This window comes from Triturus cristatus, chromosome 12 (assembly GCF_964204655.1).
Source record: "Triturus cristatus chromosome 12, aTriCri1.1, whole genome shotgun sequence".
NCBI lineage: Eukaryota > Metazoa > Chordata > Amphibia > Caudata > Salamandridae > Triturus > Triturus cristatus.
The window spans coordinates 299,089,208-299,109,315 of NC_140595.1; the positions used below are offsets into that span (position 1 = coordinate 299,089,208).

A 20,108-nucleotide genomic window follows, 5' to 3' on the forward strand; every position below is an offset into this window, starting at 1 on the left:
GCACAGGACCCATGTCTGAGCATACACATCACGCTTATGGCATCATAACACAAAGTAATGGATGGAATGCTTGAATTTATCTTCACCACTGGCTATCATCCGACGCCGCATCCCAATCCATAGTTTTTCTCCCATAAGGCCACCTCATTTTGCAACCAGCCATATGCAAATCAGTTTGGACCATGCTCCTCATGGGAAAAGTCTAGCCCGGCTGAGTGATATACCAGTGTTGAGCTTAATTCAAGTATTCCACCTATAACTGTTTTGTATACTTATTCTGTTGCCCTAAGTTGGATGGGTATGCCAAGATGTGGATCCCGTGCATACTGTGTCACTGGAACCAAGCTCTTCCCGGATGATGACCCCATAACAAGGACGAAATGGATTTCCAGCAAACTAGATTCAGATTGATTTGTTTTCACTGGGAGCACAAAAAATAAGGTAATTCTTGAGAAATGCATTTTTGTGCAGCTCAAAATCAAACAAATGGTTTGATTTTCTCTGTCCTGCATTGAACAATGAACGTAGACTACTTTTCACAGCGTCCTTTTCTAGACTTGGTATGAGATTATGTATTGTATAGCAACATTTATATAGTGCTTACTACCCCTAAGTTGGGCGCTGAAGCGCTTCCTTCATTGGTAGCATGCTAAACCGTGTAGGGTGTGTGGCTGAAAGTGTGTTGTCTTTGTTTTGATCCTATCTGGTTAGTGTGTCCGTGCCACATGTGGTGACCATTGAGGCAAATTTATTGTTATAGGATGCAATGCTTAACAGAGTGATGGATGGAGAAGTGTCAAAGAAAGAGGCACAGTTTATGGTTTTCAGTATACTGGCGGCTTCGAGCAGCTTTGCAGGTCCATTTATGCTTTTTTTCATTATTATAATCCACTTAGCTGGTTACTGCACTGGGTTGTCCATTCTGATCTATTCTGTTTAAAGTGTATGATCCTGAGAAGGCGTAGGTTAGGGAAGACATGGCGAAGGGATCTGCTGGGATGGACTTTGCCACTATCATCTCATATCTAATTGTCATTGTGAGATGTCAAGAAGTGGTCTTAGTATGTAGCGTGCTGGGACCTGCAGTGGTGGACTAAATTAAAGTCCTCCGTTGGCCAGTGGTATGTGGAGGTCTCTTCAGTTGTTCCATGCACGTTCAGCTGGTGATGGGAGGTTTATTGCTGTGGATTGGTACAGTGCTGGATGATGGACGTGACTAGTAGCAGTTTTGTCTTTTGTGAGTGTCAGGAAATTATTATACAGTCTGAACTACAGTGGGCTGCCTGACCGCTTACTGTATTAGTATGGCCAGAATAGTTATATATTCCGTTAGAGTGGTAATTTATTTATTTATATCATTTATAAAGCGCACGAATCACCCCAAATGGGGTATCTCCGCGCTGAGAACGTATACAGGAGGAGCACTCAGTGTTAAAAAAATGGGGTTTTGAGTTTTTTCCTAAAGCTCAGATAATTAGTGCAGAGACGCAAGTCCAAGGGTAGTTGGTTCCAGAGTTGAGGGGCTAGATAGGAGAACGATTTGCCTCCCAATCTGGTTTGCTTGTTGCGTGGGATGACAAGAAGGCCTTTCCCATTTGAACGAAGGGTACATGATGGTGTGTGTCTGATCAGTTTGTCTGCCAGATATGTAGGACCCATCTGGTTTAGGCCTTTAAACACCATACAGCAGATCTTGGATTGGATTATTTTGCGTATAGGTAACCAGTGAAGTTTGCGTAACAAAGGAAGTGAGGGAGCTCGATAGGGTGCACTGGATACCAGGCGGGCAGCTGTGTTCTGCACCACCTGTAAGCTATTCAGGGCAGATTCTTTGGCAGAAATCAGCAAAGCACTACTGAAATCCAGGCGACTAAGTACTAAAGCGTGTACCAGAGTTTTACGTGTGTAAACAGGGAAGAAGTGAAAAACCTTGCGGAGCAGACTGAGTGCATGGAAGCAGGCTCGTTTGGTTGTAGCTATGTGCTCATCAAGATTAAGTTTACAGTCTATTAGGACCCCCAGGTTTTTAACCACTAATTTAGGGGATGGTGCCGAACCCAGTTCCTCTGGCCACCAGCTTGGTGACCAGCTAGTGACTGCGTCTTTGAAGAGCATTATTTCTGTTTTTCCTGCGTTTAGCTGCAGGAAATTACTGCTCATCCATGAGTAATTGCGTGTATATATTGGTTTCTATCACAGATGAAGCATTTAAGCTCTAAGTTGGACAGCAGGATGCTCTAGAACCCAAGGTTAGTTGTTTTATAATGGTTATTTAGATTAGTCTTGAGCTCTTAAGTGTACCATTTAATCCCTTTACTCCAGTTTCTAAGTGGTAGATTAAATTAATAGGAGTAAGGCGTGATCTTTAGCGGGCGAGGTATGTGTAGTTATGCAAACGGTTAGTTAGTGTTAGTACATGAGCTACAGTAGATGGAGTATTGTTTGGTTGCAGGGGTATGACTTTTAAAGTAGAGGTTGTGACCTTTGAGTCGTGGGCATTTTATAGAAATATAGAATTAGGGATTAAGGCAAATGTGCATGTGACTTAGGGTAGGCTGTGCTTCCACAGAGGAATCGTGCAGAAGATGGTAAGTCCGGGGACGGTCACTTGAGAGAAAAAGAAAAAACACCAATTTGAAGATTTAAGTCGGGGTCAATTTTCATGGGAATTCAGATGAGGCATTTTAAGAATGCAGGCCATTTCTGATGGATACATCTGCCAGTGGATTCCTCACCTTGTGAATATCCCCTGCGCCAGCAACATTCGGAAACTTTTGTAGCAGTCCACGCCGATGGGGTCGAAGATGACGTCACAGAGGCACGCCTCCGCTCGCGACTCCGCTGACGTCACCGACTCCATAAGAAGACCTCCTCGGCGTGATGACGTCAGTTCCCTTTTTTCCGCGCCGACGACGCCAACGGATTTCGGGAATCGTTACTGGTAGCTTTACCTGTTACTTTGTGTTTATTCCGAAGTTTCTCTGTCTTTCTTCGAGAATGTCGGCAAGGAAGTCTGGTTTCAAGCCTTGCCGTGAATGTGGCAAACACATGTCCATCACTGACCCGCATGACGACTGCGTTTGGTGTTTGTCATCGGACCACGATGTTGAAGGATGTTCGTGTTGCAGGAAGATGAGCTCGAAGGCTCTTAAGGAAAGAGAGGCAAAGCTCTTTATCGCCCGGATGAAGAAAAAGGAGAAAAGAGGTAGAAGAAGATCCAGGTCGAGGTCGAGGTCGAGGTCGGCTTCCAAGTCGACTTCGGGACATGCTTCAAAGAGCAAGAAGCATAAGAAGAAGAGGAGGCATTCGTCTCATCATAAGGCCTCGACGTCGAAGTCTAAATCTCCTGCTCGGCGTCGAAGGGAGTCAGTGTCTCCTTCTCCTGTCCCGGCTTCACCTCTTGCTCCTTCTTCTCCTGTATCTTCTCCGGCTCCGGCTGAATCGCCGGTGCCGGCGTCCTCTCCGGCGCCGATGGCTTCTCCAGATCCTGCAGGTCCTTCGGCTCCGTCTCCGACTCCGGCCCAGGATGAGGATGATCAGGCTCCGGGTGAGTCTGTGACGCCGCAAGTTCCACCGTCGGCGCCGGCAGGCCCGAGTCCGGTGTTACCTGACCAGTATCCGGCTTTCCCTAATCCAGGTCAGGACCCCTCGCATTATCTCAATGCGATGTATGGGGTGTTCTCACGGGCCATGTATACCTCTGGTGCACCTATGGGTCCGATGGGTCCGATGGCTTTTAATCTGGGAGTGCCGCAGGTTTATCCTCAAGCACCGTTTATGCCTTTCTTCCCAGCGACGCCGTCTTGGCAGATGCCGGCGCAAAGAACATCGACGCCGCTTCCCTCTTCACCGGCGCCGACTCGACCTCGTTCGACGCCGGCTGCTCCAGCTGATCCGCGTTCGACGCCTCTGCCGGCACCGTCGGATTCGATCACGGCGCCGCCGACGCCGCAGGTGCGGATCCGTTCCAGAAGGGAGGCGCAGAGAGTGCTGGAGGAGAGGCGCTATCTTATGGATGAGGCTGAAGAGGGGGAATTGGTCAAATCCGATGAGGTGTTTGACGAGTTGAAGGAGGCAAGTGGGTTGGATTTGTCTCCGGAGTGGGAGATCACTCCTCCATCGGATGAACCTTCTAAAGACGCGGCACCTTATCATGCTGTAATCAGAAAGGCTGCAGAGTTGTTGGACCTTCAATTGCCATCTGTTGAGTTCAAGTCCAATATCTTGACTGAGGTGTTGCACTCTCCAACTGCGGTGTCAGAGCCGCTGTTGCCTTTTAATGAAGCAATATTGGAGCCTGTGTTGGATGTGTGGCGCAAGCCTTTTTCGGCTCCTGCGGTGTCCAAGGTGGTTGCAAGGAGATATAGGGTGGCTCCAGGGGATCCTGAGTTTTTGTCATCACACCCTTCACCTGAAAGCCTGGTCGTTCAGGCTGCTTGTTCTGGACGTTCAAAAGGTGCGTTTCCTCAAGTCCCAGGGGACAGAGAGGCCAAGAAGGTAGACCAATCGGCCAAGAAGGTCTTTTCATCAGCCAGTATGGCATTAAAATCTTCTAATGCGACTTGTTTATTGGGGCGCTATATCCATGCGCTTATGGATTCAGCTAAAAAGTTGGCACCGAAGCTGTCGGAGGAGGATAGAGCAGGCTTCAATGAAGTACTGTCGGATGCCCAGGCGGCTGCTCGCCAGGTTATACAGAGTGGCCTGGATACAGCAGACTCAGTTGCCAGGGTCATGGGGTCTTCAGTTGCCACCAGGAGGGGTGCATGGCTTAAGTCCTCCGAATTCTCTTCGGATGTCCAGTCGACCTTATTGGACTTACCTTTTGATGGGTCTGGTCTGTTCGGGAAGAAGGCTGATGCTGCTCTCGAGCGCTTCAAAGAGAGTAAGGCTACGGCTAGGTCGTTGGGCCTTCAATCCCAGCCGAGAGGTACTTTCAAGAGGTACAGGGGTTTTGGAAGGGCGAGTTTTCGTTCTTATAGACCAGCCCAGCAGCAGCAGCAGCAGCAGCAGCAGCAGCAAAGCTCCAAGGGATATAGAGGAAGACTTAGAGGTCGCTCACGTGGCCGTCAACTCTCCTCCTCCTCTTCCTCTTCCTCAGCCCCTCCCACCACCGCAAAACAGCCCTAGATTCGACATTCCGGATCATGTTGGTCCTGTGGGGGGCCGGCTTACCCATTTTCTACAAGATTGGGAATCTGTAACTACAGATCTCTGGGTTCTGGATCTTGTAGAAAATGGGTACGCCCTTCCCTTTCGGGAATTCCCTCCAAATTACCCTCCTTGCCAGGGTGCTTGCTCGGAGGACCACCGTCTTCTCCTGCAGGAAGAAGTCCTGAAGTTGTTTCAGAAAGGTGCGATAGAGGTGGTTCCGGAGCAGGAGAGGGGTCAGGGATGCTACTCCCGGTATTTTCTGATCCCGAAGAAGGACGGCAGATTGCGTCCGATATTAGACCTCAGAATCCTGAACTTTTACCTGAAACAGGAAAAGTTCAAGATGCTCACCCTTGCGCAGGTTCTTCAGGCGCTGAATCAGGAGGACTGGATGGTGTCGCTCGACTTGCAGGATGCGTATTTTCACATCCCCATTCTGAAGTCGCACAGGAAGTATCTCCGGTTTACGGTAGGGTCGCAGCATTATCAGTTTGCGGTCCTCCCGTTTGGTCTTACTTCGGCACCTCGAGTCTTCACAAAGGTGATGGCAGCCCATCTCAGAAGATCGGGAATTTCGGTTTTCCCTTATTTGGACGACTGGCTGATCAAGGCGGAGTCGTCGGAGAAGGTGCTGCGTCATCTGCAGGTTACAACTCAGCTGTTGTACAAATTGGGTTTTTCGATCAATGTGCCCAAATCTCACCTGGTGCCCTCTCAGCGCAACCTGTTCATAGGTGCGGTACTGGACACTACTGTGTGTCGGGCATTCCCTCCTCCTCAAAGGATTCTCGACATACAGGAAATGATTCCTTTGTTTTACAACGGAGCGGTTGTTCCAGTTCTGAAGGTCCTTCGCCTGCTCGGTCTGTTCGCTTCCTGCATACTGTTGGTCAACCATGCACGCTGGCACATGAGGGCGCTCCAGTGGTGCCTCCGCAAGCAGTGGTATCAGCACAAAGGGGATCTCAGGGAGTCTGTGAGGATCTCCAGAGAAGCTGCAGCGGATCTATCTTGGTGGAGCGTGGAGGGCAATCTGTCTCAAGGAAAGCCCTTTCATCTTCCTCCATCGGTGGCCACAGTGATAACGGATGCATCCACCTTAGGGTGGGGTGCGCATCTGGGGGATCTGGAGATCAAGGGTCTTTGGTCTCCAGAGGAAAGGTTGCTTCACATCAACCTTCTGGAATTGCGGGCGATACGCTTGGCGCTCAAGGCCTTCCTCCCTTCCCTTCGCGGTTGGTCTGTTCAAGTCCTGACGGACAACACGACCGCGATGTGGTATATAAACAAACAGGGAGGAGTGGGGTCTCTTTGTCTCTGCAGAGAGGCCCTGCGTCTATGGTCCTGGGCTCAGGACCATCAGATTTGTCTGATGGCAAATCATCTGGCCGGAGTTCTGAACGTGCGTGCGGACAGTCTCAGTCGGCAGTTCTCCGTCGACCACGAGTGGAGGCTTCATCCAGAGGTAGTTCGTCATGTCTTCCGGACGTGGGGGATTCCTCGGGTGGACCTATTCGCCACTCACGAGAACGCGCACTGCCTGTCATTCTGCAGTCTCCAGTATCCGATGCAGGGGGCGTTGGGGGACGCGTTTCAGATGGATTGGAGTTCGCAGCTCCTTTACGCGTTTCCTCCCATACCCTTGATTCCTCGGGTTCTGAGGAAGATTCGCCAAGACCGGGCCCAAGTCATATTGATCGCCCCGGATTGGCCAAGAAGGGTGTGGTATACAGATCTTCTCCACCTCTCCTCGTGCCCTCCGCTCCGTCTCCCTCTGAGGGCAGACCTCCTCTTGCAGTCGGAGGGGCAGGTTCTACAACCCACCTCCAGAGCTTACACCTTCATGCCTGGAGATTGAACGGGGCAACCTGAATTCTTTTTCTCTTCCGCCGGATGTGGTGGACGTTATTTTATCGGCCAGGCGACACTCCACCAAATCCATATACTCCTATAGATGGTCTAAATTCGTTCTCTGGTGTGGAGAGAGGTCAATTGATCCCTTGAAGGCTCGTTTGTCTAACATTCTGCAGTTTGCCCTTTCTCTTGCTCAGCAAGGCTTTGCTGTGGCCACTGTAAAAGGATATTTATCGGCTCTGTCGGCTTTTCTATGCCTGCCGGATCAGCCGTCATTGTTTAAATCACCTATTGTACTTAAGTTTCTTAAGGGCCTCACGAATAAATTTCCTCCTACTCCCTTTATTGTGCCTCAATGGGACTTAAACCTTGTACTGACTTATCTTATGGGTTCTCCTTTCGAGCCCTTACATAAGTGTCCCTTGAGACTGTTGTCTTTTAAGACGGTTTTCCTCGTTGCTATCACCTCGGCAAGGAGGGTAAGTGAGCTTCAAGCTCTTAGTTCAAAACCCCCATTCTTGACTGTGCATGCTGAACGAATGGTTCTCCGGACCAGGGCTGCGTTTTTGCCTAAGGTGGTAACTCCCTTCCATCTGGGGCAGTCCTTTACCCTTCCTACCTTTTATCCTCCCCCTCACCCTTCCAAGGAGGAGGAGAGACTTCACCGCTTGGACCCTAAGAGGGCGGTGAGCTTTTACCTGGACAGGACTAAGGACTACAGGATTGATGACCAGCTCTTTGTGGGCTTTGCTGGCTGCAGCAAGGGTCGTGCGGTGCACAAGCGCACCCTTTCAAGATGGATTGTGCTATGCATCAAGATCTGCTACTCCCTAGCTGGTAAGGAGCCTCCGGAGGGTTTAAGAGCTCATTCCACTAGAGCAAAGTCTTCTACCTCTGCTTTGTCTAGGGGTGTTCCTGTGGAGGACATTTGTAGGGCGGCAACTTGGGCCTCCCTTCACACCTTTGCAAAACATTATTGTTTAGACTCTGAGGTGAGGAGGGACGGACATTTTGCCCGTTCCGTCCTTCAGGATTTTCTGGTATAGGGGGATGGACACCCTCCTCCGGGAGTGGGGACTGCTGTGGAATCTATTCACAAGGTGAGGAATCCACTGGCAGATGTATCCATCAGAAGAACAAGTTACTTACCTTCGGTAACGCTTTTTCTGGTGGATACAGTATCTGCCTGTGGATTCCTCACTGACCCACCCGCCTCCCCGTTGTCCATCCTCCTATTCCAGTGACTCTATGACGGTAATTCTATTGATGATTTCAAATGTATTTATGACTGTCAGGACATTGGGTTATTTCTAGTGCTTTGATGTTTCTTCTCCACACTGTGTGTGTTGATATGCATATTGTGTACTGTGTATGCTGTTTATGTGCATTTACTGTCAGTCCGTCCGTGTGCCTCGAAGGCACGGAAAAAAGGGGCGGAACTGACGTCATCACGCCGAGGAGGTCTTCTTATGGAGCCGGTGACGTCAGCGGAGTCGCGAGCGGAGCCGTGCCTCTGTGACGTCATCTTCGACCCCATCGGCGTGGACTGCTACAAAAGTTTCCGAATGTTGCTGGCGCAGGGGATATTCACAAGGTGAGGAATCCACAGGCAGATACTGTATCCACCAGAAAAAGCGTTACCGTAGGTAAGTAACTTGTTCATTAGGGTGCAAACCAGGAAAACAACATTGTTATTTGCATGTGAGATAGTACTATTTGGTACTTTTGCTAAGCACTAGAATCAGATGAACAGTAATTCCCCTGAAAAGCTACCACATTGACCCCTGCTTTAGCAGGAACTGCTGATAAGCTCAAGGGCTGCAAGCATAAAGTAATACCTGGACACATATCAGGTCCTGACTGACAGCCAAAAGCAGCTCTGGCAATTTTTATGTTGGACCTGCACTCTCACTGCACAGTCAGTCTCAGGCAGAACCGTTCGGCTGCGTTGAGACTTTTTTATTTTCATTGCTCTGTACAGCTGGAATTACTGTCACGTTCAAGCCTATGGTGAGAGCAGCCCAAAAAATGTGATCGGCCCCCTTAAGTGAAAATCAGTCCATGGCCTCCAGTCTACCTGGGAAATGCCTGATGCCCAGTATGGCCAGTTCAGCCCTGACGCTTATATAGGGTAATATCGAGAGGTTTAATCTAGGCTCAAAAGTAGCAGTATCCTTATGAGCATAGCAATGTGTGAGAGCATACTGGATAAATAATGAAAACATTAAAACAGAGATTCTGCAATGCTGGAACAGATGTCTTCTGTTGGTCACGCTTAAAGTCTGGCTCACAGTATTATTTACAGAAGTGAATTGCAATGACCCTGTGTGAGAAAGTGCCATCTTTCTTGAATGGTATGCCCCCACTTTTTGCTGAATTGCTGAATGTACTTTGACTGAGTGTGCCCTGGACTCCTGCCAATCAGGTGCCCAGGGCCTATGTTCCTTCCCTAAAACCTAAAACCCAAATTGGCAAACCCTGGCCACATGTCAGCCCCTGGTTAATGGTACCATAGGTACCCAGGGCCTTGTGACCAGGAAAGGCCTCTAAGGGCTGCAGCACTTATTGTGCCACCCTTAGAGGCCCTGTACCCTAACACACACACACTGCCCTTGCAGGCCGAGTGTCAGGGTACAAGACAAAACAAAGAGTCGGCATGGCACACATCCCTGTGTGCCATGCCCACAACCTACACTGCCCTGGCATACATCAGCCACCCCTCTAGCTGGGTGCCCTATGCCAGTGGTGTGGGCACAGGAGCATGAGCCCTGTGCCCCTACTGTACCCAGGTCCATTCCTTGGCACTGTAAGTGCAGTGCTGCCATTTAAGAGTATATGGTTCTGGGAGCTCGTCAAACACAAACTCCACAGCACCTTAATGGCAACACTGAAGACTGAGAAGTTTGGTATCAAACTTCTCAGCACATTAAACCCGCACTGATGCCAGTGTGGGATTTAATGTACAAAGCACTACAGAGGGCATCTTAGAGATGCCCCCTGAAGCCTAACCTACAATCTACGTCTTGTTTGAGAGGCTGCCTAGGCTGCCACACAGCAGACATGTTGCTGGACTCCTGGGTGGAGAGCCCCCCGCTCTCCTGGGCCGGCAACAATGCACATCCTGGGCGAAGTACTAGGTCTCCTCCCGCAGGATGGGCAGGGAGAAGCTTCAAAGGCATGCCATCTTTGTGAGCTTCTCCAGGCCACTTGCTGTACTCCGCACCTGGCCCCCACCGGTTCTGACCCCCACTCTGACGGGAAGACTGTCCGGAAACTCCAAGTAAGGACAGGGGATGTGCCAGTCCTGCCAACCCCACCCCTTAGGTAGGGGAGGCGAGGTGAAGCACATCTCCGGGCTCTCACCATCTTGAAAATGGGGAGCCCTACCCAATCAGGAGGCCACTGCCCCCCTCCCACATGAGAGTGGCAGGCCCCCCTCCCACATGAGAGTGGCAGGATAGGGGGGTGTACCCACCCCAGGACAGGGACCCAGTGGTCCCTGCCCTTTACCTACCTGTAATGCCCCTACATTTAGTATTTAGGGGAACCCTGAACCTTCCATCCCCAGATTCCAGATTCTAAACTAGCAAAAAAGAACAAGAAGAAAGAAGACCTGCCGTGCAGCTGCTAAGAAGAGGAAGACACCAACTGCTTTGGTCCCAGCCCTACCGGCCTGTCGACCCTCGAACCTGCTCCTGCTAAATCCCGGCACCTCCTGCGGCCAGCAACCTCACAAACCCCGGAGGACGTGGCTACCTTGTGACTCTGAGCACCTGAGACTCCCACGAGCAGTGGCCCTGCTCAAAGCAAGTTTCTAACCCCTGGCATCAGCCCGGAACCGCGAACCCTGCACACTCTGCACCCGCCAAGCCTGGCCTGGCCTGTGTCGGAGTGGACAAAGACCCCGAGGACGTCCCCCCGGCGACTTTGACCCCGAATCCGGCACCCAAGGACCCACCTCGACGCTCCTGACTACGCCTGCAACCTCAGAACCAGGGACCCCCCCAACCGCGATCAACAGAGGGTAAGATTTCCCGACATCAAAAGGCACCCCTGCACCCGGCGCCCTGCGGCCCCCTGTGCGGACTCCTGGGTACCTACCTATCCTCCAACTACCCAACTTACCTCTCAAAGTGGTGGTGGCACCTGAAGAATCTTCGTCCCCGAGCTTGCAGCCTTTAGTTTGTCCTTGAGCTTTCCCATTGAAATCCATTGAGTGCCCGAAGGCTCAAAAGCACCCTGCACCCAGCCGCCCGAGTGGCCCTGGCAGTGCAACTTCTACTCCTACTTACTTCCCCATTTGCCCTGAGTAAGTGACCAGGGGCCCAGCTCCCACAGCCGTTTGGCCTGCTAGTCAGCAGCCACCAACCAAGACCCCGCTATCTCCCATAGGGTAACATTGGGCCTAACTCACTCTGCACCCGGCTGCCCCTGTGCCTGCTGAGGGTGTAATAACTGTACTCACCTGACCCTGGGAGACCCCTGAGTCTGTGCTCAGAACCTTAACTCTACCAGTAGAGTACTTACCCAAAAGCCGATAACTAATTTTTCTTCCATAGGGTAACATTGACTGGCTTCTTCTGAAATTTTTTCAAAGTGTGGAATTTCTAAACTTTAAAATATTCACCTAAAATCAACCGAGTAACGAAAACGGAAATACTCACCTGCTATTAGGTGAGATCCCAGTGCTTGATCTTGGTGTCCAGCACTGACCCTGAAAAGTACATACGACCATACTTACCACTAACTCAATTTTCTCCGATAGGAAACCATTGACTGTTTTTCTGTGAAATTTCTTCTGTGTCAATTTTTGCAAACTACAAATATTCTTTAAAAATAGTACCAACTGTGAAAACGCAATTTTTCTTACCTGTTTTAGATTGATGCCCCAGTACTGAGCCTAGGAGCCCAGCACTGGATTACAAAAGTAACATAAAACATACTTTACCCGTAACTTGAATTCTCTCCCATAGGAAACCATTGACTGTTTTTCTATTAAATATCTTCTAAGTGTCGATTTTGCAAACTTATAAATATTCCTTAAAAATCGCCTGTGTAGCTTAAACGCAGTTTCTCAACTGCTTACAGGTGGTACCCTAGTGCTGGATCTAGGATCCAACACTGACCTAGAAAAAGTAACCATAACCCCACTTACCTGCTAAGTGAATTTCCTTCCATAGGATAACATTGGTAATTTGATTAGCAAAAGTTTCCAAGTGTCAACTTTTAAAATAGCTAAATATTGCTTAAAAATCACAACAGTAACTAAACCGAATTTACTCACTTGTTTCCAAGAACTGTCCCAGGACTGAATCTAGGATCCAGTCCTGGAGTTAGAAAAGTAATCCTGAAAGTAATCAATTGCACATAACTTAAAATTCCCATTGAGCACAATGTATTATTGTGTTTGAAATTGTGTTGCGTATTGCACAAAACTGTAACTATTATCTGCAAAAGTCAATTGCCTATTGCAAAGTATTTAACTAAAGCATCTCATTCTGAGAAAGTATATTTTGATACCTATTGTTGGTTCTAAAATAAAACAACCATATATTTTTTATATAAACCATTGGCCTAGAGTTCCGTTCTTGAGTGTGTGAGACCATTTGCTGGCTGAGTGTGTGCAACAAATGCTTTACACTGTCCTCTGATACTGCCTTACTGCTCGACCAAGCTGCCACTTTAGAGAGTAAGGTTATATCTAACTTTAGCCTCTGCCAAACCTCTGGGGACTGTGGACTCTGTACACACTGTACCTATTTGGGAACAGTATATACAGAGCCACTTTCTCACACCCTGGTTTAGCATTTCACAAGATGGGGTAAGGAAAGCTTCAGCAGACAGTGGAAGTGTATTGCCTGCATTTCTGGGGCTGGAGACCCACACATTAAAGTAAGTAGGATATAATAATGGCTACTTTTAGCAACTTCATGAACCTTGTTAGAAAAGGGGAACTAGTTAGTTTTACCTGAGCTCTGCTGTTTGGTAGATGGTAATGGTCAGGGTTAAAGTTGTAGTCTTGGCTGTCCAAGGTGAACAAGTTTGTAGTCCATGCAAGGAGGCTATTGAAAATGTGTTAATTGTAAAGATGAATATCTATTGTCAGCATTTGTGAAAGTCACAACATTCAGATATGTTCCAGCTTTGGAGTAACATCTAAGTGCTTAATTCGATTTTTCAAAATAATAGGTGGTATTGTATTTGACTGTATTAGGAGCAGTAGATTTGAGTAATTTGATGAGTCTTGGTTATTTACATTTTTGTAGAATAACTACAGAATGCTTTTTTTCTTGTATTATAAGTAGGTTGTTTACGGTAATCTGATTTCTTTTTTATTTGGCCAGTCGCGGTTATTTAACCTACCCACTAGATCACCTAATATTTACCTGCAGTGTAAAAGGTCAGTTTAGGTATAAACTCCACTCCCGACTCACAATCCTGACTAACCTCTAGTTTAGCTTCTATTCTTAAGATCCCGGTTTTGTGTGTACACTTTTGTGTTAATTGATGCTATGAATACTTTATTACAATGTTTTCTTGTAATTACAGTCTCAGGGTTTTTGTTTTTTAATTATACAAATGAACGCACTTTAATTATACGGATTTTAATTAACTGTATGAAGAAGTGCTGTTAATTTGTACTTTAGGTAAAATCTCTTATTCTTAATTGTATTGCGTTTCTATAAGTGATGGTTTTTATTAACTAACAAATAATCTTATTCATATTCTGGAGTGCCCATGGTGTAATTGAGTTCTGTCTCTGTTTCAGGACTTTGAAGGCTCTTGGAAAAGATTGCAAGGAGCTGCGTTACTTAGACGTATCCATGTGCAGTGGGTTTACCATGCTTGGCGTCGCCTTTCTTCAGTCACAACTGCCCCTCCTCACCAAACTGCAGACGCGATTTGTGGGCGGTGCAGATCTCTCCCTCACCCTATGAGAAGGCTGCATGCAAGGTTCTGGGAAAAGCTTCTGAATGCACAGGAGAAGCAGTGGCAGCGTATTCCATAAGACCTCAGGAAGCCAGGCAGCACAAGCTGACAAACTAACTGAAAGACCTATTGTTGACCCTAGTCAAGGGCCTATTACCTCTCTATAAAAGCCATTGAACCAACCAGGATGGGAAGGAAAGACTCCATGTTCTGTCTACATGCACACAGGAGGCTGCACCTGTTTCTTACACCACCCAAAGATATTATGCTCTGAGCCCGAGAGGGCACTTAATGTGTGTGGAAACAATTGATTCCTTTACATTTCAGTATCTTAAAACTGACCATAATTTTAATATGATGAATTAAATCTTTTTGCCAATGATTACAGATTGCAAATGCCTTTTCTGGAACTTTTTAGCACCTTTCGTGGACCTGTTTTTTTGGGTGGTGGGTGGGTGAGAAAGAGTTGGACTGTGTAATTAACCCAGGTTTTTGTGCAGAGCGTTACCCAGTGTTTATGTGGAGATTATTGCGATACTGAAAACTAGTTCACCCCCCACGTGGTGGGGTGAATCCCCGTGGGCACAATCTGTACCCTGTGAGGGTGACGATCTGTTTATAAACTCATACAATGAAGACGCTCAGTCGTCCATTTTTTCAAGATATATTCAAAGGTTGTGTGTTAAAGTAACAATGAATTTCAATGCAATCCATAGTACTTGATTCTTCAATGAAAATCACAAAACTATCTGTTATATGTTTTTCAACATTCCAAAGCAATCTGATGCATTTCGGGCATCTTGCCCTTCATCAGGGAAGGAGCTCTACAATTGAAAATAACGTACAATGAGGGAAACCATTCAATGGGCAGAGACACTGCATGCTACTGTACTCTGGTGATGTTAGTAGTGCAGCTGACGCTCGAAGAATAAGTGTCTGACCCATTCAATAGTTTGTGTGGATTACGACATGCATAAACGAGCGCGATAAATCAATGTAACATCTAGACTGAAACAAATAATTATAAATAAATGTGCAAACAAATAATGATGAATAAATATGCGCTATATTTATGCGCAAAGAAGCGACTTCAAAATTGAGTGTCCGTACGATCAGTGAATTAAAAGTGAATGAAAAGTAAACACTGTGAGCATGCCAATAAGGTTGCGCAGTGAACCAAAATTGACTATCGTGCATTTGATTAAAACAAGACTCAGGAGGAATTTGTGCAAAGCACGTCAAAATGGACTGCTGAGAGGGTTCCGATCATGGCGTGTGGCAGGAGTGCTCGCGTTCGGTAACACATAGCCATGGTGAATAAAGATGTGAGGTGTGTTGAGTTGGACCGCTGAACGGGGAGTTGTGCTCGAATAAATGAAATAAGCGCTAAAGCTGAATATGCTGGTTACGGCAAAAAACAAACTTACTTGGATGTAAATGAGGAAATCTCCTCGCTACTGTAGGTGCTCCGACGAGTGCATGTGGTTTACGCATGGTGTTAGTAAGCTGTTCAAGTCAGGCTTACTTGTAGTTCAAGCTTCCGGGTAAAAAACACGAACTGAAATAAGTGAAAGCGGACTGTCAGCCGGGTGTCTGTGACAATGGTGGCGGCCATCATGCAGTGGCGAAACCTTTGTGAAACAATTTCACAATAACAATGTAAACATGGTGGAGTCGACCAGAGTGGTCTTCAAATCGATTAAAACGTAAAAAACTAACATTGCATGAAGGTAATGCTCAAACAAATGTAACAACACTAGGGTGCCAATTACAATCCTGTAAAAACCGGGTACGAACCGTCGGACGGAGGCTTTTTTCCGTCCGACTCGTACCCGGTTGTAAAACTTTACGAACATGCAAGTACGATTCGCACGGAAACACCATTTCCGTACGAGTCGTACAAAACACCGACCGACGAAAAGATACATACAAATGTGATCCGGGGAAAGCGCCGACGTGACGTCGGGACGCTCTCAGGCAGCGTTTCACGAACCAGGAAGTACGATTCGAACCGACAGCAGTCCGGACGGCAATATTTTTACGGCACCCAAAAAGTGCCAGAAAAGTGAAGTACGCCGCGATGCGAGTGGAATTGGGGCCCCGGTACGCGCCGTACCCCCCCCCCGGCCCCCGTGAGTACGCGCCGTACCCCCCCCGGCCCCCGTGAGTACGCGCCGTACCCCCCCCAGCCCCCATGAGTACGCACCGACCCCCCGTGTATGTACGTGCCGACCTCCCCGTGTATGTACGCGCCGACCCCCCCGTGTATGTATGGAGCGTACCCCCCGTGTACGTACGAGTCGTACCCCCGTGTATGTACGGTGCGTACCCCCGTGTATGTACGGTGCTACGCACCGTACATACACGGGGGTACGACTCGTACGTACACGGGGGTACGACTCGTACGTACACGGGGGTACGCTCCATACATACACGGGGGTACGCACCGTACATACATGGGGGTACGCACCGTACATACATGGGGGTACGCACCGTACATACACGGGTGTATGACTCGTACGTACACGGGGGTACGCACCGTACATACACGGGGGTACGCACCGTACATACACGGGGGTACGACTCGTACGTACACGGGGGGTACGCTCCATACATACACGGGGGGGTCGGTGCGTACATACACGGGGGGGTCGGCGCGTACATACACGGGGGGTCGGCGCGTACATACACGGGGGGTCAGCGCGTACTCACGGGGGCTGGGGGGGGTACGGCGCGTATGCGGGCACATGTCTCCATGGTTGCTATGGGAGTTCGGTGCGGACGGTGTTTTTTCCATACGGTTGTGTCATCGGACGCACGGGATGGATCGTGATTCCGCGGTCGGACTTCACTTTTCACATTTGTACGGTAAATCGTCCGGGGACGTGTCGGACACTTTTTCCGACCTGAGGACGTGTGGGGAATACTTCCCAATGCGGTTCGTATGGACTTTTTACCATGCGAATCGTGATTGGCAGTTTGTACGGCACTTGTACGATTCGTACGGTAAAAAGACCGGATACGAGTCGGACGGGGAAATTTTTTACCGGATCGTAATTGGCACCAAAGTGTGCAAGAAAACACTACATCAGGTAATGCTCGGATAAATGAAAAGTGTGTGAAAACACACTGAGTGTGCAGGAAAATAGAGTGTTAAGAAACAAAGGCACCACATTAAACAAACACTTGATATATGTTGAAAAGGCATGAAAGAGCGGGGTGATGAAAACAAGAAAAATAGAACACAATTGAAAGAGTACAAAATGTATTAATCATCTCTTGGGAAAAAATAGCAAGTGGTGAAAGAAACAGCAGTCGAACCAGTAAATCCAGGGATTGATCAGTGAATAAAACGTGGCTTGTAGGAGGATAAGGGAAGAAAAGAACTGTGTCGGAAACTCTGGATGAAGGGTTAGCAAGTATGAAAAAATAAAAGACAAATCAGAAGTCAAAAATAAAGAAGATAAATGTAGGATTGTAAATACAATGAATTTGGTTGCTTAAAAAACCATAACGAAACTCAAAACATGAGAACATGAAAATAAATGTTGGAGTAATGGACGCTCAAGCAATCAACAGGAATGCTCGTTATAGATAACATTGGAATTCCATTCTGTCATTCATCCCGTGGGGTTTAAGGGCGTCAAGGTGTCTGATCCAGTAATTTTCTCTTTGCAACAGGAAGTTGTTATTGTCTCTCCCCTGTTTTAATCACAATTTCAAGAACCAAGAATTTAAATTGACTGATGTTGTGTTTGTGCTCTATAAAATGACAAGCTACAACGGACTTCATGTTCATTTTCCGAATGTTATTTTTGTGCTCATTTATCCTGACTTTGATCTTTCTTTCGGTTTTGCCAACGTATACTTTCATGCATGGGCATTTCAGTAGATATATAAGATTCATGGAGTCACAGGTGGCTGTAACTTTTAGATTGATCTTAGTCTCCTCCCTTGGGTGTGTGATGACTGTTCCTTGAATGATGTTGTGACAGTTATTGCAGTTGTGACATGGTATGGTTTCTTTGTCTCTAGAAGATTGACAGATTTCATTGTTAGACTTAAGGATTTCTCCTAAATTTTTACTTCTTTTGTGAGCGAAAATTGGTTTGTGTGAAAACAAGTGTTTGAAATACGGCTCCATGGTTAAAATCGCCCAGTGTTTTTTAATGATCTTTTTGAAGGCTTGACTTGCAGTGGAGAACTTGGTAACTATCACCATCCGGTTTAGTGTGGGTTTCTGTGTGCTCATCAATAAGTTCTCTCTTGTTTTTTGTGGACCACAATCTCTGGCCTGGTCTAAAACGTTCTTGGGATACCCTCGTTGGGCAAAACAAAGTAACATGTCTTCTGTTTAGTCATGGAGTCTCGTGGGATTGGAAACAATTCTTTTAACACTGAGTAGTTGGGAAAATGGTAAATGCTGTTTTAGCGATTGTTGATGAAAACTGGTATAGTGAAGTGTATTGTTCCTGTTTGTACTTTTCCTGAAAATGTCAGTTTCTAAACTGCAAGAATTTTTTTTGATGAAAACATCCAAAAAGGTGATTTGTTCTCTTTGAATGTTGAATGTGATGAATTGAATCCTTCCATCGATTTGATTGAGTTCAATTAGAGCCTTTTGAAGTAGTGTGTATGAACTGTTCCATAGGATGAAGATATCATTGATGTATCGTAAAAACAATCTAGTATTCATTTTTCAGATATCCTTACATAAGATGTTGTCCTGTTCAAATTTGTCCATGAAAAGGTTAGCATATGCTGGTGCAGCACAATTTCCCATTGAAGTACCAGTCAGTTGGAGGAACCACCGGTTCCTCCATTTGAAATAGCTGTGATAATGAGTGAACTGCAATAGTTCCATCAAAAGAGATTAATGCGATACAAACCAATGGGTTCATTTTCAGTTCAGCAGCTAAAACTTCCCAGGGCAAATTACATTTGTGTCCGGTGTTCTCATTCTCTGTTTCTCTGTGCCCGAGTAAAACAATTTTTAGCATCCGAAATAAGAATTTCAATTCTATTAAGGACATGGAGTCACATGTACCAATCAGAGCCCACAGGCCCTATATAACTCCAGAAACACCATCTTGTGTCCTCTTTCTTTGCGTAGATGCTGCAAATAACTGTCCATCACTCCGGAATCCTAAAACAAAGGACCATTAAGAACTTTAAAGAAAAAAACAGGGCTCAACAGGCGACCTACTCAAAGATACTTGCTCCAGGGCATCGATGACCTCCATCGAAGACAAAACATCTATCGAGGTCAAGAAACCAGAGAGGGAGAACCTCCAACACTGGAAAACATCAAACCCAGAAGTGGTCGCTTCACATTGTTTCCTGGGAGAAAAAGAAAACACCGAAGCCGTAAACACTGGCCATCACTTTAACAATTTAATACCCAGGTATGAATAACAGGATGGGCATAGATTAAGATAATAATCATCAAGTGCAAGCATTATAAGTACATAAACAAACATAGCCTAGGGTGGGATAATCCTTGCCTCTGTGGCCTTAACAGAATTGAGAATTTATTTTGCGAATGCTAGACGTTTTTTTATTCTGTGTCAGTACCAGAGGCTCCGATTACTCAAGTATTGGAACTTTCATTGATTCACATGCTTGAATCATTTCCCGTTGTCGAGATTGAAGCCCCCGGTATTATTAAAAGTAATGCCCTTATTAACCATAGAACATAAGGCCCTAGGCCTTAAAACGTTTGTAACAAATCCGTGTCCATTGGTAAAAAAAAAAAGGACTAAAACTTAGAACCAGCCAATCAATAGACACCACCCTGTAGAACCTTCCTGAGAGAAGCTCCAGTTCCCCAGATTTTCTACCGCAGGTGGTGCTAAGGGAGTCTCCACTGAGCTCTGCTCAGTTTTCTCTCTTTCTACTCTATTTTGAAGGGTTTTATCTAATCAGACATACAGGATTGGTAGTATATCTGTTTTGAGGTGGATTAAACTGACGCCCATCATGTCAGATACACCTAAGAAAGGTCTCTTCAGATCCTGTGGTACTTGCAGGAAGAAAAGACTACATATTGATGATCCACACAGGGACTGCCTTTACTGCCTTTATCCTGAACACAAGCCTGAGGAATGTAAGTCATGTCGGACTTTCTCTTCAAAGACTTTGAAAGATCGGGAAGGAAGGCTTCTTTTGTG

General features: G+C 46.9%; 1 protein-coding gene across 2 annotated transcripts in view; it reads left to right on the top strand.

The window, feature by feature from the left end:
- Positions 1 to 14,320, top strand: part of LOC146775922 (uncharacterized) — an 82,375-nt gene extending 68,055 nt beyond the window's left edge. For both annotated transcript variants that reach the window (XM_085637640.1, XM_085637641.1), the window contains exon 7: positions 13,778 to 14,320. In XM_085637640.1, coding sequence (XP_085493766.1) covers positions 13,778 to 13,946 — 169 coding nt within the window. In that variant the 3' untranslated portion in view covers positions 13,947 to 14,320. The remainder of the gene's footprint in view (positions 1 to 13,777) is intronic.
- Positions 14,321 to 20,108: the final 5,788 nt, after the last annotated feature.